At 43.9% G+C, this 27,284-nt stretch overlaps 1 protein-coding gene and 2 long non-coding RNA genes across 11 annotated transcripts in view; 2 read left to right on the top strand and 1 right to left on the bottom strand.

Moving 5' to 3' along the window:
- The first annotated feature begins 1,392 nt into the window (after positions 1-1,392).
- Positions 1,393-10,242, top strand: LOC111559521. Its single transcript, XR_002740536.2, has 4 exons — positions 1,393-1,531; positions 6,470-6,545; positions 8,478-8,659; positions 10,188-10,242. It is a non-coding gene; the product is annotated as an uncharacterized LOC111559521 (long non-coding RNA).
- A 105-nt stretch (positions 10,243-10,347) lies between these two features.
- Positions 10,348-27,086, top strand: LOC109497511. Of its 6 annotated transcripts, XR_006594325.1 has the most exons (5): positions 10,348-10,408; positions 13,355-13,484; positions 21,124-21,223; positions 23,204-24,654; positions 25,085-27,086. It is a non-coding gene; the product is annotated as an uncharacterized LOC109497511 (long non-coding RNA). The 6 variants fall into 6 exon arrangements; XR_006594326.1 differs by lacking the exon at positions 10,348-10,408 and having other exon boundaries at positions 12,510-13,484; positions 21,082-21,223; XR_006594327.1 differs by lacking the exon at positions 10,348-10,408 and having other exon boundaries at positions 12,511-13,484; positions 23,219-24,654; positions 25,085-26,289.
- CHN2 (chimerin 2) overlaps positions 23,108-27,284 on the bottom strand; it is a 309,144-nt gene continuing 304,967 nt past the window's right edge. For all 4 annotated transcript variants that reach the window (XM_045052548.1, XM_023250462.2, XM_045052549.1 and 1 more), the window contains one exon: positions 23,108-24,902. In XM_045052548.1, coding sequence (XP_044908483.1) covers positions 24,731-24,902 — 172 coding nt within the window. In that variant the 3' untranslated portion in view covers positions 23,108-24,730. The remainder of the gene's footprint in view (positions 24,903-27,284) is intronic.

Here is a 27,284-nt window from a genome sequence, read left to right as displayed (position 1 = left end):
GAATATTAGACTCCTGTCAACAGTTCCGAAATTTCCCTTGAAGGTGTTTTTCCATAGACTTCTGTCCCAGAATCCTCTTCGATGTGATTTTCTGGGGGGAATTTACATGCCGGTAAGAGCGAGGGAAAGCTCAGGATGTGTTGTTTCTTTTAAATTCTGCTTTTGACAGAACTTCTGCCTTGCCGCTTTCAGAGAAACTGGTCTAGACTTAATTTCCCTTGAAAACCGCGGTCCCGCTCTTCCTTTTATTCCCCAGACACCAATCTTACGTCTCTTCGAAGCCACCCCAGCCGATGGTTGAGATGAGGCCAAGCGGCAAACGTCCTCTTCTTTTTAGTTCTGTATCAACATATGCACCGACTTTGTACCAGGCAGCGCAACTCTTGAGATTTTTAGTTACAAATTAAAGGCGTCTGTTCTTTTTTGCGCAATTCCTTCCTCCAAAGGAGAGAAACCTGCTGCGCGCAATCAGGAACTCCAAACCCATCTGCTTCTCCCCAGCTTTTAAAGCAGCGCTCTGCGGCCCGAAGAGACTGTTTATTAGCACTTAAGGTGCTAATATGGGGAGCGAGACACCTGTGCGCGCCTTCCGCGCTCGGCACTAACTGTACGAACGCGCAGGGTTCGCTTGCGCCCGGGAGCATTTCCAGGTTTCCTCTGGCCTCCGTCCCAGCCCACGCGCCTGGTGCTCGCGGGAGTTGCCGGCGCGCCGGGGAGCAAAACTTGAGCGGTGTTTGTTGTTGGAAAAGTTCTGCTCTCGGAACCGCCGGGAAAGTTTGAGCGCCTACGCGAGGCGGCGCAGCGGCCTCCGCAGCAGAGACCCGGGCCCCGGCTCCTCCCCAGGATGCCCCGAGGGCACACTTGGGCCACGACTTGAAAACAATAGAAGATGAAGCCGCCAAAAGTTCTTCCCCTAAAAAGGCACCCTCTCCCCAGGGCACGGTTTGCAGTTGGGTCTGCAAACCTCCTGCTCCCTGTATTTTACGGATCAGCGAAGCACCCCAAGTTATTCATGGGTGGTGGGGTGTGCCGATGGCTGCCTTCTGTCTTCTACCCTACATTCTCTTTTCCACAACCGACGTGTGCGCGGAAAGGCTCAGCACTAATTGCGCAAGGAAAACACTGCAAATTACGCAAATTTACGCAGAGCGCCTGTGGCTCGAAACCTCTCCGGAGCCGGGGTAGCACCCCAGGTTGACACCTTGGAATGAGCTCTGTCTTGGCGGATGCAAAACCACCCTAATTGCTCACCTGTTCGGGCTTCTGAAGATCCCAAGACTCTGAGCCGACCTCACCTCCAAGAGAACGGAGGAGGTGCGCTTGGGACAACCTGGGGAGGTCGGGCTTTTTTTCTGGAAGGTGTGCCTGCCGAAATGTCTGCAGTCCAGCTAAGCCGATTGCTGCTGCTCGTCTCCCCTGGCGCTTCCAACTTCTGTTCGGCGCAGCGGTGGCGGCAGTTCTGGGCTCGCAGCGCGCTCGGCTCCGGCGTGAGGGCCCCGCGGCGGAACAGGTGCCAGGCTCACTGCCCCAGGTGAATACCCAGATAGGCTCTCCCGGTTAGTAGCCTTTCATTCTCGCGCGCCTCCCTCTTCCCTGCTAGCGACTCCCCGGCAGCCGCGGGAGATGGGACCTCGGCTGCTCACTCTGGTGTACTGAACCTTCCTACACTTCGGTCCTTTGCACGGGAAAGACATCTGTCTGCCCACCTGCTGGTCATTCGCCAAGTATTCGAGAAACCAGAACCCCCGGGAAGGGGGCGGGGGGGAACACCAACCCAGGAGGCGGCCACAGCTGCCGCAGGTGCAGGTAGGAACTTTGCGTTCCCGCCCTCCAGGGCAGGAGATTGGATCAGGTCACGTACGTGGCGCCGGCCTTGGGGTGTCTGATTGGAGAAAGGCTGAGCTGCGCCGCACGCCGGCCGGACTCCTTCTGGAAGAAGAAGAAACAGTAGAGGAGACCCTGGCCAGGAGACCGAGGCTGTAGGTGGGATCCGCAGGGTAAATGTTGCCGCAGCTTTTCCTCTGCCCCTGCTCTTGATTTCTTTTTTCTCTTTCTCTCCGGGTCCCCAGCCATGGCCACTCAATTCCCAGGGGTCCAGTTTTGTAATTCACAGGAACTGTTTCATATCCAGGCAAAATGTTGCAGAGTTGCAGGCACCCTTAGTTGAAAGGCGTAATATTAACAAGTTCTCTGTGTGCCTGCCAGGCGCGGTTTCCAGCGCTCTCTGGGGATAACACATTTACTCCTTACAGGAACCCAAGTAGGTAGGTGCTGTTGTTTCCTCATTTGACAGGCGAGGAGACCCTAGCACTGAAAGGTAAATGGTTGCTCAAAGTTGCATGCCTGGTAAGTTGCAAAGCCGGATTTGAACCCAGGAGGTCTGTCTCCAGTTCCCAGGGTCTTAACTAGCACGTGAGACCGCAGCCTGCCAGTCTTGGGCCCTTAAGGGACTTAGTGAAGATGTGAATTTCCTTCCCTTAAGTTTGGAGGTCCAGTGGACAGGCATTCCACCTGGGGAGTACCAGTGCAGCCCTGAGCCACTAGAGGATGTGAACCAGTGGATTTCGGCCAGGTTCAGGCTTGTGCTCCTGGGAACATATGCGTACTTTTTATTGGTTGGGTAGAAAGGAGTTGCCATAGGCCATTTTCACTAATGAAAGCAGAATTCCAACCTGCTTCATCTTGCAGGATGCTCTTCTTTTTCAAAGAACTATTTTGATGTTCCTTGATGGCATGAATAACTCTACGGAAGGAGTGGGCATAGAGCAACTGACATCTGAGCAGCATTGTTCTAGGACTTTTTTTTTTTTTTTAATGTTTATTTTGACACAGAGAGAGAAAGAGAGAGAGAGCATGAGCGGGGGAGGGTCAGAGAGAGAGGGAGACACAGAATCTGAAGCAGGCTCCAGGCTCTGAGTTGTTAGCACAGAGCCCAACATGGGGCTCAAACCCACAAACTGTGGGATCATGACCTGAGCCAAAGTCAGACGCTTAACCGACTGAGCCACCCAGGCGCCCCTAGGCCTTTCTGAAGCCTAAAAATAGTGAAAGACATGATGCCCGTCTCAGCTTAAAATGTAGAATTAGTGGAAAGAATTTTTTATAGAGTGTTTTAATGCATGAAATATAAAATGAATATTTTATATCATTAATTTCTTAATTTCGCATTCGTGGATGTTTAAATGATAATGCACAACTGTGTATTTGAAAGTGGTGTAATTTCACTCATTTGTTGCGATTAGTTTTAGAGAGTAAACTTTGAATTAGCGCACCAGGACTGGAACAAAGACAGGCCAGCCCCTGGGAGGCAAGGACAGGACAAGTCCTCATAGTGCCATTCCATCACAGATGAAGACACTGGATCAAGGAGGAAGGCTTAAACCATAGATACTTTCACAGCCTCTGGTAATTAGGAGTACCCATCCAGTTCTGACTTATGGGGCCATAAGGAAGATGTCTGGGAATGTTTCCTCCCTGGAGAAAGGACAGAGCTTTCTGAGAGAAGAAAATCTTTTGCTGTACCCTTGATTTTTACATTTAAGCACAGCATGAGGATATGATGTCTGGTGTTGCAGCAGCCATATTGTAGCAGTGAGTCAACAGGCATGGGAATAAAAACCAACATGCTAAGGATGATGGCATGGGAGTGTGAAAAGTGTCTGGGTCTTGATGATATTGATGAGCCCCCGAAAGAACCCTGGAACCATCTGCCTCCAGACTACTAGTTGAGTGAGATAATATATATTCCTATGATTTCATCACAGATTTAAATACAGTTTCCTGTTACTAGCAGCCAAAAGTGTTCCCCTTTGATACAATCTATTAGAGTTATAGAAAAATATATTGTTCAAAAGGGAAAAAAGGTAGTATGGCCACATTTTTTTTCTGCCAATCTGAAAAGTTCTTCACCGAAGGAGGATTTAGTGAAATGTTTAAGTGATGGGAAAGTTTATAGAAGTAAGCCACCTACATTGAAAAGTTGATTTATCCAGTGAATAGCAGGTGACTTTTAATGTTACAGAATTTAAATATGCTTAGATTGGGCAGTGCTTACATTTCTTCATATGTTTTCTTGTCATATTTTTTTAAATGTGTAGATAGTTTGAATTAGGACATTTCTTTCCTTCCCTCTTTCCTTCCCTCTTTCCTTCCCTCTTTCCTTCCCTCTTTCCTTCCCTCTTTCCTTCCCTCCTCCCTTCCCTCCTCCCTTCCCTCCTCCCTTCCCTCCTCCCTTCCCTCCTCCCTTCCCTCCTCCCTTCCCTCCTCCCTTCCCTCCTCCCTTCCCTCCTCCCTTCCCTCCTCCCTTCCCTCCTCCCTTCCCTCCTTCCTTCCTTCCTTCCTTCCTTCCTAATTCACTGGCCTCTTAGGTGCACTTTTAAGTGCAATAAATGATAACACTCAAAGGCAAAAGAGAATGAATTCCTAGAGGGCAATATTTGCATGCTAGAAATTAAAATAAGAACTTTCAAGGTTAAACCTGGCGTTTCTTTGGAGACTGGGAAATAGATTATTTTCTTTTAAAGCATTTATAGTGGGAACTGGGCAATAGAAAACACATGATGAGAGAATTTAAGAAGCACAGCTAATCAAAATGAAGAAAATAAAGATCATTTATATTCTTTTCACCCAGGGATACCTATAGTTAATGTTGGAGGGTTAGTCTTTCTATTTTTTTTTTTGCCCCTATTTTTACATTTACTCTTTTCGTCTTTTCCATTCCTTCCTCTCCTCCCTTCCTTTATTCCTCTCTTTTATAGATGCTTCCATTCTTTGCAAATTAGACGCCGATCTCCAGTGGCCTTTTCCTTTCTTGTCATCAATGTAAAGGTAGTTTGATATTCCTTTTCTCCTTTCTGTGTTTTCACATCGTGTTGCTGGATTTAGTTTATAAACTTCATGACTGAGCATTACACCCATGCCTGAATCTGGGATCCGCTTTTTATAGCCTCACATCCGGAACCCACATCAGGTTAACATGAATGCGTGTATACAAGTACACAAATTGCAAGTGACAAAATACTGCTAATCATTTTGGTTTTACACTTGACCTGAGCAAGGCTGATTGGTACAGTGCAGCCTCTCTCTGACGTTCAAGCAAGACCAGCTGACTCTTCCTAACTTCCTGCCCCTACTGTCGATGTGTTTCTTCATATTCTTGGATGTCATTGTATTTTACTCCTTTTCCTTAAAAACAAACAAACAAAAAAACCAACTGTATGAAGATTTAAGGCCTAAAGCAAAGTTAACTTACTCTAGAAAGGATTTTCAAGAGTTTACGGGCACTACCACACATGATCACTTTATATACACTACATTCATGGCTTGAGGAGTGTGGGACAATGAAAACGAGATGTATGTGAGCACCTGCCCATGGCCGCACCCTCCGGGAACAAATCCACTCATTATTCTCCTAAACTCCAGACCATTTCTGTTCTAAAGCAACTTAATTGTCCTTGCAGACCTGTGGAGGGTGGGAAGGGGGGTGGGGTACAACTTACTTTGAAGCTTGAGGGTATGGCTCTTTGGGTGAACCGGGAAGGATCCCTCTTCTTCCGGTGAGCCCGATGCTTTATAATCCCTCCATTGGTTCCAGGAGGCTCTCAGAAACTGAGATTGTGTTGATTCCCAATTGTTTTCATCAGGGGAGTTCATCCAAATAACCTAGCCTGCCAGTGACAGGAATGGGTGTGTTTTAATTAAGAGTGTAAATTGTTCGGTGTTTGTCCCACGATTAGCTATAATTTTCTTGTTTATTTGTTTATTGACTGACTCCCTCACTAGAAAGTGAATTCCATTTTATTGAATGATGTTTTATATAATGATCATAGCACTTCCTATGTATGAGGTACAGTTCTGCTTTATAAATATTAACTTATTTAATCCTAAAAGCCCTGTGAAATGGGCACTGTTATGTTGTTATTAAGGTAACTGAGACACTAAGAACTTAGGTTACTTGTCCAAGGTCACCCAGCTGGTTGGTATAAGAGCTAGCATTTGACCCCAGGGAAATTGACTTGAGAGTCCAGGGACCTAACTAATTACTCCGGGGTGTGGCTCTCCATGAGTGCTAAGACATGTCATTAATGAATCCTTAGGACATGGCATGCTACCAGGAGATAACAGTTCTTCAGTATTCTTGAATAAATAACCATCCGATGCATAAGTATAAATGCTTTGTTAGTTATAATATGACTGGCTTATAAAAAGAAATGTGATGAAAATGGCAATGACCTAAAATTTCAGTCTGTCATTACATGTAATAATAGCCAGATTTTAATTCTGAGATGCGGGTACAGTAAGTGGACCAAATTATCTGATAGGTTTTTGTGTTTGTTGTTACGAAACTGGAAGGAATACTATCCTGTCTCAGCCCTACGAAGGAGATACATTAGGCGGGGAGACGTGGAGGGGGCGGAATAACGTAATGGCAGAGGATGGCTGCTGAGATTTTATTCAATATTGTATTTAGGGAATAAGTGAGTGATCCAGAGGACATGGCATCTCGAAACCAGTCTCCACGGCACGTCCTGACTCCGGAAACAAAGGTAATTCAACTTTATTGTTTGTTAGGACATCGTCGATGGAAATGAAAAGTCACGTGTTCCCATCCAAGGTAATGTTCTCTGGCTGGCCACCTGGTTCCGGGTCAGAGCTGGGGTAAACCAGCTCCTTTAAAAGGCGGCCTCCTATCTGCAGTTGTTAATTTCTCGCTTCAAGGGGTGCGTTTGGTTATGCTCCGTTTGCCAGGTTATGTTTTCTCTTTTGTGTTTGTCAGTGTGTCCGTTTGTTACGTCACGTGTGTAGAGGTAGAAGGCGGATATCTAATGGGAGGGTAATATAATGCAGGAAGTGAATCTTTTGGTTTCCCTACCTGCATCAAGGCCAATGTCAAACTTACATAGTTAGAAATCTCCAAGAAATAGCTGCTTTTATTGGTGTTAGTCTGTCAGGGGAGGTCACCAAAGTTTTGGGATTCAACTGTGCTCGTGTGTAACCACAGGTAAATCTCACACTGTACATTCTTTTTTTTTTTTTTTTTTTAATGTTTATTTTTGAGAGAGAGAGAGAGAGACAGAGCAGGGGAGGGGCAGAGGGAGAGGGAGACACAGAATCTGAAGCAGGCTCCAGGCCACCAGCACGGGAGCCCTGCATGGGGCTCAAACTCACAAACGATGAGATCATGACCTGAGCCCAAGTCAGACGCTTAACCCACTGGGCCACCTGGGCGCCCCTCACACTCTACATTCTTTTTTTTTTTTTTTTAATGTTTATTTTTGACAGACAGAGCATGAGCAGGGGAGGGGCAGAGAGAGAGAGGGAGACACAGAATCAGAAGCAGGCTCCAGGCTCTGAGCTGTCAGCACAGAGCCTGAAGCGGGGCTCGAGCTCACAGACTGCGAGATCGTGACTTGAGCCGAAGTTGGACGCTCAACCAACTGAGCCACTCAGGCGCCCCACCCTATACATTCTTAATGAACATTTAGGTTTATCTATTTGATGTAATTTCATTTACATAGTGGGAGAAATTGCTTCAGCTGCAGCTATAAACCTTTTATAACAATGGCAAATTTAAAATTCTTACTATGTGCTTTTCACTTTACTGTGGGCTTATCCAAAAGTGAATCGTATTCTTTTCACTTTTTTTTTAATGGTAGAAGAACCCTGAGAGAGATAGCTACTGTAAGTCTGACAGTTTTCTCATAGAAAGCTGAAGCAATTTGCTCAAGGTCACAAGACTTTTAAGAGGTGGAGTTATTTAGATTTAGTTTTAGTTACTCTGTCCCTAATACAGTGTTCTTCTCATGTAGCTATTTGAATCTCATATTGCCTTTTAATTAATCATTAGATCAATAAACATTTGTTGGTTTCACAACCGTTATATCAAAAGAGATCGTCATACTTTAAAAATTCTGATGAGGTCAGTGTCTTCTCAGTTTCCTCTTTGGAACAATGCTAAATCATATGTGGCTGTTTAAATATTAAAACCCTATGGAATCACAGAGCACTCAAAGCTCAAATTAATGCTGGGAATTGTAATTACATACATTTCTTGTGAAAAGACTTGATGGTTGGTTTGAATTACAACTGTGTGGCTTTGGGAAAATTACTTAATATCTTTAGGCTCTGGTTTCCTTAAATGTAAAGTGGGGATAATACCACTTCTCTGGGAGGTCGCCAAGATTAAAGTAGACAATACATTTGTCAAAGTCCCTAGCACAGTGCCTGACACATAATAGGCACTCAGTAAATGTTAGTTTCTCCTTGACTAATTTCTTTCATTGGCTGTGTGGGAAAATTATGCGAACAAACTGTACAAGTCAATCACTTCCAAGGGCTTTTTGAAAATAATGATAGTCTTAAGAGAGCACTGTCATTGTTGGTTGGGGTCAGTTTTTTCCCTGCAAGAACATAAAGTTAAAATTTACTGGAGAGTATTTAATACACAACAATTTGCTATGAATCTGACTTTTCTTCAGGAACAACTTAATGATGAAATCAAATCAAGCAGAAGTTTTTTTGCATGCGATTCAAGAATGCCCTTTATCCAGTCTGCACTGAAATTGCATTACCTGGAGTTAAGGAGGAAGTGTACTCAGTTGAGCTTGGAAGCAATGTTACCAGAAAAGGATTAACAAATCATAAGACAAAATCCTTGGAGGTAAGGTCACTAGCAGACTGTGGCTAGGGCGCAAGCCAAGGAATAGGTTTCCCCTGTGCTGCCCCATTAGTTCCTGGAATCTTAATACATAACCTGCATCAGCGAATGGTGCCCAAAGGAGGGGAGGAACGAGAGCATCACGTCTCTGCCGTGTTAGACAACATGGCACTCCTTGTTTTCAAAAATTAGTTTTTATTTTATGAGAGCAATGTATGCACACGTAGGTTAGAAATGTGTATTAGACTTGCCTCTGATTGATCAATATTAGACGTTCTCTGTTAATTACCTACTCCGGTCTTTGAGGATTTGGTTCTCCTATACCTTGCCTTCTGCTTCCCCCTCCAGTTTTCCCGCTAGAGTCATATTACAGCCTTTGTTCAGTTGACTGCTCCATGTTTATATTGTGCCTGTATAAATATCGTTCAGACTGAGCATTATAGGGTACAGATCACTATACTTGCTTTCTTTTTTCTTTTCCTGAAGTTACTAATGACCCTCTTCCCCTCTTTCAACTGGTCCCCTTTCGAGTTCTTTCTTACACCTTCCAATAGCTTCTTGGTACGCTTTTCTACAAGTTCAGTCAAACCAGTATATATGTGCTCCATTCCCCCAAGTATTACTCCCAGACACTTCCTTCTCCTTCCTTATGGACTGCTCTCTCTCTCTCTCTTTCTCTGGCCTGCTGCATAGCTTCTTCCTGGGAATGCCTTGAGCCGGATTCTGCATTTCCTAGATTTGAGCCTCCCCCTTTCTTGTTGGACAAGGTGCTGCAGCAGAGGGCTGGGTGGTGGCAGTCCCCAGTGTGGCTGTCTCTTTCATCACACAGTTCCAGTCTGGGCTGTTTATCCTCCGTGACTTGCACATGGCTATCCACCTGGGACCTCCTTTTACCCTTATTCTGGAGAGTTCCTTTGTGCAAAGGAACAAAGTAAACTCTTCCTTAACCGTGGCACTATAATTAATTCAAAATAGATCACGGATTTTAAATGTAAAACGATACACTTTTAGAATAAAAGATAGAACCTCTGTGATGTAGGGGTAGGTGAAGGATTCTCAGACATGGCTTAAAGCATGATCTATAAAATAAAAAATTGCTAAATTGGACTTCATCAGAACTAAAAAAAAACCCCAAAAACCCTTTTGTTCTGGAAAAGATCCTGTTAGGAGGAGCTGAAGACAAACTATAGACTAGGGGAAAATATTTGCAAACCACATACCTGACAAAGGTTTTACACCTACAATATATAAGAGACTCTCAAAATTCACCAGTAAAAAAATACAATTATAAAATGAGCAAGAGATGTGAATGGATGTTTCACTCAACTGGAGTTACAGATGACAGATGAGCACACGAAAAGATGTTCAGCATCATTAACCATGAGCGAAATGCAAATTAGAACCACAATGAGATACCAACAGGCGCTTGCCAGAATGCTTAAAATAGAAAATAATGGTAACACCAAATGCTGGTCAGAATGTGGAGAAATGGAATCACTTTTTTTTTCTTTTTTTTGCATGTTTATAACAGCTTTATTGGTAATAGCCAAAAGAAAGAAAGAAAAAGGAAGGAAGGAAGGAAGGAAGGAAGGAAGGAAGGAGGAAGGAAGGAAAGAAGGAAGGAAAGAAGGAAGGAAAGAAGGAAGGAAAGAAGGAAAGAAAGAAGGAAAGAAAGAAAGAAAGAAAGAAAGAAAGAAAGAAAGAAAGAAAGAAAGAAAGAAAAAAAGAAACAACCCAACTGTCCATCAATAGGTAAATGTATAAACAGCCTGTGGCCTATCCTTACTATAGACTACTGCTTAACAATAGAATGAATTGACCTATAGACATGCTACAACTTGGATGAATCTGAGAATAACGATGCTGAGGGAAAGAAGCCAGACCAAAAAGTATACATACCATATATGATTTCATTTATCGAAAACTCTAGGAAATGCAACATACTGTACGGGGACAGAGGTAGAGGTGGATAGGGAGGGAGATGGGAGAGAGGTTTACAAAGGCCACAAGAAAACGTTTGGTGGTAATAGAATGTAAAATGGTTCAGCTTCTCTGGAAAACAGTTCTGTGGTTCCTTAAAAAGCTAAACATGCAAACATGAGCCGGCGGTTGCACTCCTGGGCATTTATCTCGGAGAAGTGAAAACATGCATTCACACACAAACCTGTACATGAGTGTTCATATGGCTTTGTTCATAATAGCCCCAAACTGGAAACAATCCAGATGTCCTTCATTTGGGTGAATGGTAAAACCATGGGAATGCCATACCATGGAATACATCTCAGCAATAAAAATGGAACCAACTCTTTTTTTTAATTTTATTTTTTAAAATTCATATCCAAGCACGTAGTGCGATAATGATTTCAGGAGTAGAATCCAGTGATTCATCCCCTACATATAACACCCAGTGCTCATTCCAACAAGGGTCTTTCTTAGTGCCCCTTGCCAATTTAGCCCATCCCCCCCACCCACAACCCCTCCAGCAACCCTCAGTTTGTTCTCCATATTTAAGAGTCTCTTTTTTGGGAATCTACTCCCAAAACCAAAAGCACACTGTATACACTGTAGCCTAGCTATCTTGACAATAGATTATATTTAGAAAAAAAAAAAATAAGTCTCTTATGTTTTGTCCCCCTCCCTGTTTTTATGTTATTTTTGCTTCCCTTCCCTTATGATCATCTGTTTTGTATCTTAAATTCCACATATGAGTGAAGTCATATGATATTTGTCTTTGACTAATTTGTCTTAGTGTAATACACTCTGGTTCCATCCACGTTGTTGCAGATGACAAGATTTCAGTCCTTTTGATCGCTAATACTCCCATCATTCATATATATATACATATACATATATTGTATATATATGTATGTATACATATATATGTATATATATATGAATGATGGGAGTATTAGCGATATATATGTACATATATACATATATATGTATACACACGTGTATGTATACACACGTGTATGTATACATATATGTGTATGTATATATGTGTATGTATGCGTATACATGTATATGTATATGTGTATACATATATGTACATATATACATGTATATGTATACATGTATATATACATGTATATGTATATATGTGTGTATATATGTATGTGTATATATGTGTGTATATATACACATATATGTATGTGTATATATGTGTATATATACACACATATATGTATATGTATATATACACACATATATGTATATGTATATATGTGTATATACACACACATATATGTATGTGTATATATATGTGTATACACACACATATATGTATATGTATATATGTGTATACACACATGTATATGTATATATGTGTATACACACATGTATATGTATATATGTGTGTATATACACACATACGTATATGTATGTGTGTATATACACACATGTATATGTATGTGTGTATATACACACATGTATATGTATGTGTGTCTATACGCACACACATGTATATGCATATGTGTGTACACGCACACACATGTATATGTATATGTGTGTGTACGCACACACATGTATATGTATGTGTGTGTACGCACACACATGTATATGTATATGTGTGTGTACGCACACATATGTATATGTGTGTGTGTACGCACACATGTATATGTGTGTGTATACGCACACATATGTATGTGTGTGTATACACACATGTATATGTATATGTGTGTATATACACACATATGTATATGTATATGTACATGTGTGTGCGTGTGTGTGTATATGTATATATATACACACACACATACCACATCTTTATCCATTCATCCATCAATGGGCATTTGGGCTCTTTCCATACTTTAGCTATTGTCGATAGTGCTGCTATAAACATGGGGGTGCACGTGCCCCTTCAAAACAGCACACCTGTATCCCTTGGATAAATACCTAGTAGTGAAATTGCTGGGTCACGGGGTGGTTCCATTTTTAATTTTTTGTGGAACCTCAAAATGGAACTGACTGTTGATACACGCAGCCACTTAGATGTATCTCCAGAAAGTTGTGCTGAGTGAAAACAGCCAATGTCAAAAAAAGTTACATACTATTTGATTCCATTTATATAACATTCTCAAAAATTATAGATCTGGAGAACAGATATTTGCAGGGGATGTGGATGGGGAGTGGGGTAGGGATGGGCATGGATACAAAGAGACCATGGGAAGAAGTTTGTGGTAATAGATTGTATCCTGATTGTGGTGGTGGTTACCCAAATCTGTACATGGGGTAAAATTGCATACAACAACATTCACATCCATGCATATGTGACTATGAATGTAGGCTTAGACACTTGTGGAAACTGAATAGGGTCTGTAGTCTTTTAACTGGTCAGTTTCCTGGTTTTGGTAATGTACTACAGTTCTATAAGATGTCACCATTGGGGAAGAAGAGCGAATGATACTTTGGAGTCTTTATACTTTCTTCTTAACTTTTAATTATTTCAAAATAAAAAGTTTAAAGTTAAACTTAAGTTTAAAAAGTTAAACTCCGTCCAGTGGAGTGAAAAGCAGGACTGTCGGGTTGATGGCTCCTGGGCTCCTTCTCTCTCCTGCAGTGGGAGGGACTTTGCCATGACTCAATTTCTCATGGGACCAGAGGCCTACAAGAAGTCCAAGATTTGGGCAAGCTGGACCTTGAATCTAAAAGTTTCATTCCTCTCCTGCAAGGCCGCTCCCACCTTTTCCCTATTAAAAGGTGTCTTGCAGCTCAGCCTCTTTGGAGTGTTCATCTAGACCTCTGCTCAAGATGGCTGTCTACTGAGTACTTGAAGAAGGTGACCCTGTTCCTGCTAATCCTTCTCACCATGAGTTCCAGCCCATTCCAGGTGAGGCATGGTGGTGTGTGCCCAACCCCTTTGATCAACCGACCTGAAGGTGGAAAGGGAGGGAACCAGGTGGATAATTGGGGCAGAAGGAAGAGCCACTGCCAAGACTCTCCAAGGCAGGAGTGTGCCCAGCGTGTTGGAGTCTGAAATGCAGTTGAGTGTAGGCGTTAGTAGCCGGAGAGGTGATCAGAGCACTGACAGGAATTCAGGTAAGTCACGTACGGAAGCCTCGTGTGCCACTGTGAAGGCTGGATTTTATTATGAGTGATATGAGGAAGCAATGGAAGGTTCTAGGCAGTGTGGGGACCAGATCTCACTTGTATTTTCACAGGATCCCTCTGTTTGCTGTGTTGGGATCGACTTCTGGGAGCTTGGTGGGGGGCAGGCAAGGGCAGAAAAGGCTGAGTTCTGAGGTGTTTATGGGTGTGTAAAGCCAACAGGCTTCACTGCTATTCTCCTGGTAGTGGGCAAGAAAAATGGAGGAGTCGAGGATGACGGTGTTAGCCTACTCCTTCGTGCTGCATGAGCCAGACGCACTGGGTAGACTTTTAAACAATAGTTACAGGGTCATAACCTGTATTTTCTTTCATTACTCAATATTGAGAACTATGTCAAAGTCGGCATACTGTGAACCATTTCCAAGTTAATATAGAAACATATTCCTTTTAATGTTTGGTATCTATTATGTGGCAATACCATGAGTCATTTAAGAAATCCACTGTTGATAGGCGTTGTATTATTTTTCCGTTTGGTTTTCTGGAACAAGTGGAATGATCTGATAGCCTTGGCCAATAGATAAGAATCTATCAGGTGAGTCTGCACTTCTGTTCATTTCCTACAGCTAGATAGTCTATTGTAAACTGCCTAAATATTTATTTTCAGAACCTACTTTTTTTCTTCCTGATTGCCAGAATAATACATCTTTATTTAAAAAATTTATGTTACAGGGGTGCCTGGGTGGCTCAGTCTGTTGGGCGTCCCTTCAGCTCAGGTCATGATCTCGCAGTCTGTGAGTTCAAGCCCCACGTCATGCTCTGCGCTGACAGCTCAGAGCCTGGAGCCTACTTCAGATTCTGTCTCCCTCTCTCTCTACCCCTCCCCCACTCACACTCTGTCTCTCTCTCTCTCTCAAAAAAAAAACATAAAAAAAAACATATATATATATATATATATATATGTGTGTGTGTGTATGTATGTTAAGGATTTTATTAAATTTTTTTTTCAACATTTTTTATTTTTATTTTTGGGACAGAGAGAGACAGAGCATGAATGGGGGAGGGGCAGAGAGAGAGGGAGACACAGAATCGGAAACGGGCTCCAGGCTCTGAGCCATCAGCCCCAGAACCCGACGCGGGGCTCGAACTCACGGACCACGAGATCGTGACCTGGCTGAAGTCGGACGCTTAACCGACCGCGCCACCCAGGCGCCCCTGTATGTTAAGGATTTTAAATGAGACTTTTCTTGTCACCAAGCTTCAAACAAGGCCCCAAAGACTGAGCACAATAGCTAATAGCCCGAAGGTGCAGAGAATGCTAAGAGTATGACATTTTTTTGTGACCCTTAGTTTACCGCCCACCTTGGGGGTTAAACACGGGGGGGGGGGGGATATAGAGGATTGAGCAAGACGCTTAATAGATTTCTTTTTAGAGAGTTTTTGAGTACTGTAAGAATGTTCTTTGGTGAAGGAAAGCCTAAGCTTTGCAGGGCGGGAGCGGGGGGTGGGGATTAGTTCACAGAGCCCCTCTGAGAGCTTTATGTGTGTCCCCTAGAGTCTGGGGACTTAAAATTATTTTCATGCTAAAGGCAAAAGGAGAGGACTGTGGTGGGGGACTGACTGAGCTGCTATCAATGAGTGGAAGACGTACATGCATTACTGTGAGCCAAGTGGGACCCCAGGAAGGCTTAGACGTGCAGGGGACCCAAGCCAGGTTGGGTGATACCAGCAGCAGAGACGGATACTGGGGGAGGGCCGTCCTTTGGAAGCCAGGCCTGTGCAGAGTTTAATGAAGGCTGTAGGAGGAGGCAGTGGTTTGTGAAGGAAGCACTGGGAGATCCCCACTGGAACAGCCAGACAGAAGGAACCCGGGACCCCAGTGAGTATGAAACTACCATATTAGACCCATAGCTTCCCCCCACCCCCCTGGAGTTTTAAATGAGCAATAAGCAAGCTTCTACCTTGTTTAATCTATTGTAATTTGGGTCCTCCACTACTTGGAGCCGAAACCAACCCTAACTACCAATCCTATTCAGATGCTTCCAGAGACAAGAAGAATAGAGAATGCAGTGTCACTCTACTTACGAGACAAACTGAATAAGGACTGTTTAGGCAAAGACAATTATAGACGATTTCCATGTCACATGTAAAGCTGGACGTAAGATTCTACGAAATCAAAGAGTGAGCTAACGCACCGTTCTTTAAGGCACCATACTAAATAGCGTACTGGGTATGACTAGATAAAAGTTTTCCGAAAAGTATATAGGTAGCCTCAGTGGAAAACACTATGGAGGGTCCTCAAAAAATTAAAAATAGGATTATCCCATGATATGGTAATTCCATTACTGATTGTTTATCCAAAGAATACAAAAACACTAATTTGGAAAGATACATGCACCCCTGTGTTGATTGCAGCATTACGTATAATAACCAAATTATGGAAGTGTCCTAAGTGGCCATCAACAGATGAGCGGATAAAAAAGATGTGGCATATATACAAAATGAAGGCATAAAAAAGAATGAAATCTTGCCATTCGCAACAACAGGGACGGATCTAGAGGGTATGATGTTATGTGAAACAAGCCAGTCAGAAAAAGGCAAGAACCATATGATTTCACTCACATGTGGAATTTAAGAAACAAAACAAGCAAAGAAGAGACAAAAAACCAGACTCTTAAATATAGAGAACAGACTGTTACCAGAGGAGAGGTTGAAAGGGCGGGGCGCATGGGTGAAATAGGCAAAGGGGATTAAGAGTACCCTTATCGTGATGAGCCCTGAGTAATGTATAGAATTGTGGTTTTTAAAAAAAAATTTTTTGGGGGGGGGCGCCTGGGTGTCTCAGTCGGTTAAGCAGCCGACTTCGGCTCAGGTCATGATCTCGGGGTCCGTGCGTTCGAGCCCCGCGTCGGGCTCTGGGCTGACAGCTCAGAGCCTGGAGCCTGCTTCGGATTCTGTGTCTCCCTCTCTCTCTGACCCTCCCCTGCTCATCCTCTGTCTCTCTCTGTCTCAAAAATAAATAAATGTTAAAAAAAAAAAGTTTTTTTTTAACGTTTATTTTTTGAGAGAAAGAGACTGAGTGCGAGCAGAGGAGGGGCAGAGAGAGGGAGACACAGAATCCGAAGCAGGCTCCAGGCTCTGAGCTGTCAGCCCAGAGCCCGACGCGGGGCTCGAACGCACAGACCCCGAGATCATGACCTGAGCTGAAGTCGAAGTCAACCGACTGAGCCCCGCCCCCCCAGGCACCCCAGAGTGATGTAGAATTGTTGAAGAACGATTGTTGAAGAATTGTAGAATGTATATTGTACACATCATTCTGAAGTTTTAAATTCTCTTGATGCAGTGCAAATATGGTAGATGTGAAAATTTCAAAGAGCGGAGTGGTGGAGTCATGGAGTGTTCATCAGGACTCTTGGCTGTGGGCAGTAGGTCACGTGCTAGCTGGTTTTAGCAGAAGGGATCTGTTACAGGGCACTAGGTAGCTTATTGAATCTTAGGGATTATTTTATTTGTTGACAGATAGCATTCAGAGCCAGAGGTTGTGATCGCCTGTGGATAAAGTAGGGCAAGAAACAGCATTGGTGAGCGTGCCAGGGGATTTGGAGAGGTATGGAAGGACAATGGGCAGAGGCATCGAGCAGAGGATGGGGGTGTGGGTGGTGTCCCAGCAGCCGAGAAAGAGAGGGGTTTGAGAAGAAAGGGGAGGTCCGCTGGGCCAGCAACTGAGAAGCCAAGTAAACGGAGACCTGAAGCCGCAGGACGGTCGGGCGGGGCTCCAGGGGGAGCACTCGGGGGCAGCAGCAGCCGTAGCTGACCGAGTGGTGGAAAGGTGTGTGACGGCACCCCCACACCTGCTCCCACGCCATCTGGCCTCAGCGATAACCCTGTGAGGTTGGCGGGCCAAGCGGGCAGGCATTAGTTTTCACGTTTCAAAGGGGAGAAACCTGAGGCTCAGAAATGTGAAAAGCCTTGATCTGTGACCGAGCCAGGTCTTGTGGCTCTAAATCCAGGGCTCTTGCAGGGCTACCGTGCTGCCTTCCCACCACATCCCACCATGGGCCGGGTGTGGCTTGGCTTTAAAAACCCACCGGGCAGTAAATGGGTAAAACTCCTTAACTCTAATTCGCTAGGCAGCAGTAAGTGGTGATGCCTGATAGCATAGATGAAAGAATACTGATGGTCTAAGCATTCTTGTAAGAGTTTCCCTAAGCTCTTGAGTTTCTAGACAAACATTTGTATCCCTACTCTGAGCCCCAATTACTGTATTGAATGCTGTATATAGATTATCTTACGCCTCGTAAACTTCATGGAAGAGGTACTGATATTAGGTCATTATAATGACAAGGAAAACAGGCTTGATCAATAAAATAACTTTCCCTAAGTTACACTCTCAGAAAGTGGTAACGCTTGGATGTAACCACGGGGGGCATGGGGATCCAGCACCTGACCTTCTTCTAGTCTACACTGTACTCGATCCTAGCCCAATAGAGCTATCACTTGCTGTGTAACCCACAACTGAGTTAGAGACTTAGATCTTCAGATTCTCCAAACTGAATTATTTTGATGCTTAATCATTCGTACCAGAAAGAAGAAAGACTATGGTAAAAACTAGGTGAGTTAAGGATAATTGGCAAGCTTCAGTAATTAAAAGTTTCAGATATTAGGCAGAGCTCCAAATGGTGGACAAAAGCCCATCAAAATGCATTTGCAGATTCTTCTGCTTCTAGAGTTACCCCTTCCTCCATTGCACCAAAATATTATAGGACATTTGAGGATTTGTGGAAGGATTCTGCCACTAATTTCAAAAAGGTTGGAGTGCCTGTTGTATGCAAGGCACCGTGCCAGTTGGGGGCTGGAGTAGAGTGGTGAGCAAAGTTGACCAGATTTCTGCCCTCAGGAATCTTTCAGTTCAGATAATATTTTATTAGAGATAGAGTTGGTTCAATGGTTACGGGGGTGAGGCTCGGAGGGACCTTGGTCTATGGGTGTGGAAAGTCCTCTGGAGCCTCGTGGACTTTGGGGTCTTACAAGTCTTTCCTTGAGGGGCTGCTTGGCCTGCATCTCAGATTCTTGCAGCCCCATGTTGCCCCTGACAGGAATGTTCCACTCCATCCCATGTCTCCACATCCTTTAGCCCTGCCATTTAATGAACTAACGTGAGCTTGCCCCGCCTGGCAGGGGATTGGTTTTGGAACCATGGTCCTGTGTACGATAATTAACATTTGTACATTGCCATACAGTTTATAGTGAGCCTTCTGTTTTCACATTCAGGATCTCAGTGGATCCTTAGAACCACTCTGATAGGGAGGGGAGAGCAGATATTATGTTATTATGCCCATTTTCAGATTAGGGAACTAGAACAAAAACCAGGATTATACCCATTTTACAAATTAGGATGTAGGGAAAAAAAAAAAAACAAAACAAGTTTCATGCTTGGTAACTGGAGTGACCAAAAATCTGTTCCAGTAACACTCGCTTAATTCTTTATGAAGATTTTGAAGTATATAATTTTTCAGGAAAGTATGTTAAGGTAATAATTTTTTTGGCGACAATGAAAAAATGTGCTCCCATAGATGATTTATCATACATAGGACGTGCACAAGCCCATGGAAAGAGAACTTGGTCTGTTTTTCTGACTGTAGGTGTTATTTTCATTCTTCACCCCCATTCGCTCCGTAAGGTTCAGCAAGTTGCCTTTCATCGCATTGTCCCGTTGAAAAGTCTTCTGTTAAGTTACCAGGGACTCCTTAGTTGCTATATCCAAAGGGGATTCATTAACTTATCTTGGAACAGCATTTGACCCTGATGGCCTCTCTGTCTGTCCCTTGCAATATTCTCTAGTTCTGCCTGCCCCTTGGATTTTGTTCTTAATCAGGACCTATTGGTTCTCTTTGCTTCAACTGGCCACACAATCTGACCAGGTCATATCTACCAGCTCCTCCCCCTTTCTTGAGCTCCAAAACCACCTGTCCAACTGCCTACTGGACATTTCCACATGGGTGAACTATTAGCATCATAATGCATCCTGCAAACTGAGCCCATGATTTTCCCCTGCTGAGCCTGCTCCCTTTCTCATATTCTCGTATCTTCCTTAAATATTCATTTAGTTGCAAAAACCAGACATGGAGGGTAACATTTGTGACACTTTCCTTCCTTTCAATTCTGGCATCAAATCGGTGGGTCCTAACAACCTCTTAAATCTCTCTCCTATCCCTGACTCTTCTCCATCCCTCCTCTGGGGAGCCAAGCCACACGGGCAATGCCTCTGTTTCCTGATTAGCTCCCATGTTCCTAGTCTTAATGTCTTCTGGTCTTTCTTGTGTCCCTAGACAGACTTTTCTGAGTTTGGCTTATGCTTGGCTTGCAAGGTTCCTTGTTTCCTGGCACAGTCCTGCTTGTTTAATCTCACTCCCCTCCTCTTCCTTCACACTTTGTGTTCTGGTTAAATCCAAATCTGCAGTTCTCTAAATTTCCTGTGCTTCCACAAATTTATGGCTGGTATCTGCTCTTTTCTCTGTCTGGGGGAAGCTAGGGGAGGTCTCAGCCAGGGGAGCCTGCGTGGAGACTTGCAGGCTGTGCAGGAGGGTGCCTGATTGGCCAAGTGGGATCCTCGACTCCCAATCTCAGGGAGTTTGTATTTCAATGGAGACAGACATACACACAGGCGAGGTATCTTGTGATGCCTGCTGGATGAGCACTTTGTACAAACTGCAGGAAGGCAGTGAAGGAGGTCTGTGAGTATGACGACATCTTTTCAACTCAACTTAGAAGAGCAAAATGACGCCAGCTCATTTGCATTTACAGAATTAACTAAACAACTCCTCCAATGCACAGGGTGGAATGTGGTACCTTGCGTGTAGCAAAAAAATCTAAGTGGGACAAAGAAATGGATTAGGACACTGTGGAACAAACCTGAACACAAGGGAGAGAGTCTTTCTGAACTGCACTCTGAGACCCTCTTTATTTTTCTACATTAAAACAGACTTCACTTGCCTGCTCCTCTCTTTCCTGAATGTTGGTGCTCCACAGACCTCCAAATGGGGACTGTCACCTATTTCTCTGTTCCGTATCCTTGAGTACTTTCATTCACTCCCACGGTTTCAGTTGTTCCCTCCCAGATCCGTGTCTCTAGCTGGGATCTGTCCCTGTCATTGCCAGTGAAACATCTCTGCTTGGAAATTTCACAGTGATCTCTATTTCACCATGTCCAAAGTAGACCTCACCACCTTCCCTATTCTTTCCCCACCCCTCCTGCAGACCTCCAGCTCCTCTGTGCTTTTTTCTGTAAATCCTGTCCGGTTGTCAAATTCAGCCCCCCGAGAATCATCCTCGATTCTTTAATCCAACCTGTAACCAAACCTTTTCAACTCTGCCTCCTCAAGATGACTATTCCAGCTGTCTCTGCCTTTCTACCACCGATGCAGGCTACATCACCGCAGTCCTGCATGACAAGGAGAGCATCTAACGACATCAACCTTCACTACCCCAGTCTGCCCACGTGTTCTCCGATGGATCCACGGTCAGGTAAGTGATCTTTTAAAAATGCAAACTAGATTCTGTCATCTGTCCCTTACAACCCATTAATGCCGATGCAGTGGGGGCGCTCTGGACCATATCCCAGGACAGGAAAAGGATATTGGTGGAAAACCCATGAAATCTGAATAAAGTCTGGAGTTAATAGTAATGTGCCAGTGTCGGTTTCTTAGTTTTGATTAATGGACGGTGGTTACATAAGACGTTAACATTAGGGGAAAGTGGGTCAGGAGTACACAGGCACTCTCTGTAGTACCTCTGCAACTTTTCTGTAAATGTAAAACTATTCCAAAATTAAGTTTATTCAAAAAAAAATGAGTGGCACCGATTTCCCTGAGGCCAGAGTACCAAATCTTCAACATGACCAGCTTTCTCTCTCTAGCCAGACTAAACTTATTTAATTCTTCCAGTGAGATAAGCCTCTTCCCTGCCTCCAGGTATTCGCAGTGTCTGGCCCATTAATAAATGCTTGATAAATATTTGTTGAAAATTAATGAACATTTTTAAAACCAGAGTTGGGTTTTTAGTAGGAATCAGGACAGCCTAGGCAATGCTTGAACTGTGTGGTATGCAACTGCCCTATGCTGTCCTCTCCTCCCTGTCTCTGCCCTCCAGACCGCTATCCTTGAAATTCAGCACCGGCCCCCTCCCAGTTCTGGAGACCAGGTGCCCATTTATGTTAATGGAAGAAAGAAAAGGGGTCTTCTCCCCTCCTGAGAACTATCTTCTTCCACCCACTCTGCCCCTGTCGCACCTCCCACAACCCACTCGTAGACAGCAGTGGGTTTCTGGAAACAGCGCTGCCTCTTCTCAGGTGATCGCTACTAGAGTTATTCCAATGGCAGGAATTTCAAGCCGGGTAAGAGGAGCCATGCCAGGCTGCCAGATGGTGGGGGAGATAAATGTGGGCGAGCAAGCTTCAGACTAAAGCAAGGGAGAGGGGATCGGGTGTTGTAATCACAGTCAAGAAAAGGAGTCAGGTGACCCTCATTACATAGTATAGAGCCCTGTTATAATATCCCTTATTACTACTCGAACTTGGATTTAACCTGGGACAAACCCTTTTCTTCTCCTGCTTCTGCCTTCCCACCCTAGGTTATAGCTCTTTCCCTGCGAAGTCATCACTCTTAATAATGATAATACTAAGAAATAACTGTTACTAATGGCTTTAGGTCATTTCATCTAAGATGTCACAGCCAGAACATTTTGCCCAGTTTTTCAGATGAGCAAACGCATTCCCAAGGTCACATGCAGCTGAGAACAGACAGATCTGGGATTCAAACTCAGGTCTTTCTGGCTCAGAAACTCTTGTTCTGTTCTCCTGAGGATGACGTAGGGGGGATATGCTCTAAACCCTACATCTTTTTTTTTTTTTAATTAATTTTTTTTTTTTACATTTATTTATTTTTGAGAAACAGAGTGAGACAAAGCGTGAGCGGGGGAGGGGCAGAGAGAGAAGGAGAGACAGAATCTGAAGCAGGCTCCAGGCTAAGCTGTCGGCACAGAGCCTGATGCGAAGCTGGAACCCACGGACTGTGAGATCATGACCTGAGCCGAAGTAGGACGCTCAACCGACTGAGCCACCCAGGCGCCCATAAACCCTACGTCTTTTAATGAAAAACATAAATGCAACAGGTCTTAGGGACAGTGAAGGCGGAGCATTAGAATCCCAAGCAGGCCCTCCAGAGTGGACACTGGAAAAGGGGTGGGCAACAGGGTGGGGACTCAGTGGGACGTGTCTGTTTCCTCCCCATGTTTTGGTGACGACAGAAACTGTCACCAAAACCCATCCGGGAACGGTGTTTTAGACATTCTCCCCCTACTGGACCCTGCCGCTCCCCAACACCAGTTTTCTTTGCACACTCCGAAACGATAGACAGAAGAATTTAATACATTTAATGCTTTTCCTTCCATTTACGCTATCATAAATTACAAAGTATTATTCACTTCACAAAATAAAACCATTTTCAGATAATCTTTTGACAGTATCCAGAAGTACAGAAGCTACAACAAACAAATCTGTACAGTTGGGAGGAACAATAGAGCAGGGACCCAGCAGAACCATTCTGACCCCGCCGTGTGCCAACAGAGCCCATGCAGGACAACAGTTGCACCGCCCTCCTCCTTCCGGCTCACTTCTCACACAGTAATTCTCTTCCGGTCACTCCAAAACCAGACTACCGAGTAAGTACGTGGATCAGCTCAATCAGAGGAAAAGACGCTGTAGTTGGATTGCAGGGAAAAAAATTAGATTTACAGGTTTTGATGCTTCCAATATTTTACCTATGTTACAAAATATAGAAATCTTGCTGTGAAAAGCCCATGCTAAGAGAAATATCACCAATAAGATGGAGCTATAGTAATAAAGTCATATTAAATTATGATCCATACACAGCTACTCTTATCAAGGAGGAATATTTGTAAAAACCCAACTTACTCATTCTTACTTTTAAAAATAGTCTTGTTTATAAAACAAAAACGAAAAAAAAGATCAACAATTATTCTGCAGATTCACTTTTCATAAATACAGAAGTGTGACAAAAATACAATTTGCCATTAATCGATGAAGTCAGAATGCTGGCCTGAAAAACAGGGAAAGTGCTCACTTTTTTACATGGCCCAGATTCAACCAGTGTTCCCAAATCATTTTATGTAAAATGACCACATTCTGCATATTCTGGGCTATTCACACACGATAATGGAAAGACTACAGCCAATGCCAAAACATACTCTGGGATTCCACAACATTGTTATGGAAAGAAGATGCGTGGATGTATCAGGCCATCCTACCATTGCTATAAACGTATACCATACGACAGCAAGCTGCCAGTGTGCTTAACCGCAAAAACTATCAGAAGCAGGGACACAGGTGGCCGGTGAACTTTCATTGCAAAGCACTGATAAGGACAGAGGTATGTCAAAATAATACTGCATTCATGGTAAACGTTTTCAGGGATCACAGCAAGAAGCGGGACAAAGTACACAGGGTCATAATCAATGCACTGCATTGAGTTCTATTTGCTGAAATAAAGTAACATTCTCGCAGCTAAAATAAAAATACGTTTTACAATAGAAGTCTCATTTAACATTTAACATAGAATTGTCTTCTTTTTGTAAGTGGAAAACGTATAACTGTATCAAGTACCTCTATGAATGAAACTCCCTTTTATTACTGATAAGACTGAAGCTTAAAGGTCTACGTTGTTGTTGCTTAATAAGTTAAAGAAAGATTTATTAATCACCCTTCCAGCAAAACAGATGTACGTAGGAGGCACGGCAAAGACCCAAGACAAGGGCCTTGGTCACTCTCACCCCTGCTCTTCTCACGTGGACGAGGCGAGTGTCTATGAGACACAGGAGCCGACTCGACAACCCGCTGCGGTCCAGGAAATTCTGCCACTTGTTTGGAAAACAAATCAAGCGTAAGAAATGCTTTTATTCCTTTAGCCTTATCAACTTAGATGGGGCCGGGGCCATTCAGCGCATTTCCCCGGTGGATTAAAACAAAACATCTTCATTTTCTATTAAAATCTGCACAATCAACTTTTGGTACCGCATGTCCTGGAGGGTGGTGAGGGTGCTGTCCTCAGGGGACCTCATCAGGGTGGGCCCAAACACGATCCCCAGATTTTCAGCATTCATGAAATTGTCCTTTTCATTCAAAGTCACCCTGCGGAACGAGCATATACACAGAGACGTTACACAGACTTGCAGACGGATGTGTATGCTGAGTGTGCACATACGCCCTCAGAAATGTCTCTGCTTTGGGAAGTTGTGAAAGGAAGCTGAGAATCAGAGTTCTAGAAAAGTGTTTTCAGAGAGGTAATTTTCTGCTTTTGCTTTTCTTTCTAGGTTGCTGGCGTTGCCTGCAGCCGGTGGACGTGAATTACTTAGCGAATCTGGTACAGACACATCTTTAAAATTAGAAAATCAGTCCTTCTTCCTAAACAGATGTGGCGACGGAGTAGGGAATATTGGTTAGAAGGGGCAGCCGATTTCTAGCTGGCCCACAGTGCATGCAGATTTTAGTCTAGGCTTGTATGGAAGTCTCCCCCCTCCCCCGTAGCTGCTTCCTACTGGTCTGTATGCTCATGATCAGGGAAGCTGATGGCAGATTCCTGGCCTGCTGGCAGGCTTAGTGTTGGAGGAGCAAGGTTACTGTAGGATGGGGCTGCCATGAGTGTAGGAATAGCCAGACCATTATCACGGGATAGGGGAAAGGCTGGAATGTGGCCAGACAGGAAAGCACTTGGACATTATTTCTGGTTCCCACAGGATGAGGTCTGGAGCAGTAATTATTGTTGGAATTGAAAATCATCATTTCCACATCCAGATGAGAACAGCAAAGCCTTTCAGAATAAAATTCAAACTCCAGAGTTGGCTCGCTATCTTCCTAGTAGAATAAAATTACAGTCTCTTGGATTCTTCCTTTAAGGAATTGAGGTTTTGGGATGTTCATAATGGAACTAAAAGAGAATAGGTTCTCGAAAGAAGGCAAAATACGATTAAACCCTGTTTAGGTTCTGCGCAGAAGGCCATGCGTTTATTTTTATTCTCTTGGAGCTAATGAGGTCGGCCACTTAGCATCATTTTAGGAAGGCCAACTCAGCTTGTATGACTTTCATGTTACAAAGCTAAGGAGGTAGGAAAGAGGAACATTCTTCACTATCAAATTGCTCACATCTTCCCATTAAGTCAGGCACCATGCCTGGCCAAACAAGATGGTTAGCAAACCCTCCATGATAAAAGTACTAAATTATTGGCATTAAAGATTCAAAGGGGACATATCAGCATTTTTCCTGATAATGATACTTTGCCTTCCAAACTACAACAATTAGAACTAATTTCTTTCTAAAGAAATAATTTCTAGCTAATTAAAGACCAGGCTGGCCTTCACAGTCTTATCCAAAAATTACTCATACTCTAATAAATTACTCAAAACAGAAACCTTCTGAGCTAAATGTTATTACATCTCTGATCACCATGCATCTGAGCAACAATATTTATATGTTTTATAAGGTAGAAAAATAAAAACACCACCCAGTGTTTATACAGTATTCTCAACTTGCTTCCTTTCACTTACTGAACGGATCTGTAAATTAGCATAGACAATTTGTGGTTCATTTTATCTGTGAACGAGCCACTGCCACGGGTCTTCCGAAAACACACGGGACGGCACACAGAAATGCCCTGATCCCTCCAACATCTCAAAGACCAACTCACTGACCTTGCTATATATGTACAGTGAAGGAAGGAGACTCACAGTTGAAGTAAGAGAGTCTGGAACCAGAGCTCTAGTGACCTGTAAATACCCAGACATCTCCATCTGTCTTATGTGCTGTCACACAGATAATGCAGTGCCTAGCTGTCTGTGGTGCATACCCTCTGTGATGGCCCCCTGCCCGTGATCCCTGCCTCCTGGAATTCATACTCTTGTCTAATCCCTTCCCCCGGAGTATGGGCTGGACCTAGTGGCTTCCAACAAATAGCAATTGAAGGTCACTTCTGAGATTAGGTTACAGAGAGACTGTATCTTTCATGTTGGGGGCTCTTGCTTGCTCTGAGGGAAGCCAGCTGCCATTTAGGGAGCTGCCCATGGGGAGACTCACGTGGCAGGGCACTGAGGGGGTCCCCCGGCAAACAGCAAGAAAGGGCTCCAGTCACACGGCCTCTGAGGAACTGAATCCAGCCGACAACCTTGTGAGTGTGGAAGTGGATGCTCCCCTAGAGAGCCTGGCCATCAGTTCAACCATAGCCTCATTCTAGACCTTGAACCAGAGGCACCCAACTAAGCCACACCTGATTCCTGATCACAGCGGCTGTGAGAGAATAAATCTCTATTGTTTTAAGCCTACAACTTTTGGGGCGATTGGTTACTTGGGGATCGGTCACTAATACATCAAGAAAAACAAGGGATCAGGGTGGGAATGGGCTTGCCCAGAAGCAAGGCAGTTCAGGAGTCCAGAACTAGAATGAGCCGAAAGAGAAAGAACAGAACGCAGAGGATAGGGCTGGTGTGGGAGGCCCCGTGCAGCTGTGGACGCAGTGTGGA

This window comes from Felis catus, chromosome A2 (assembly GCF_018350175.1).
Source record: "Felis catus isolate Fca126 chromosome A2, F.catus_Fca126_mat1.0, whole genome shotgun sequence".
In the NCBI taxonomy this organism is placed as follows: Eukaryota; Metazoa; Chordata; class Mammalia; order Carnivora; family Felidae; genus Felis; species Felis catus.
Note: the sequence above shows the minus strand (reverse complement) of the source record. Positions and strands in the feature narration are given on the sequence as shown.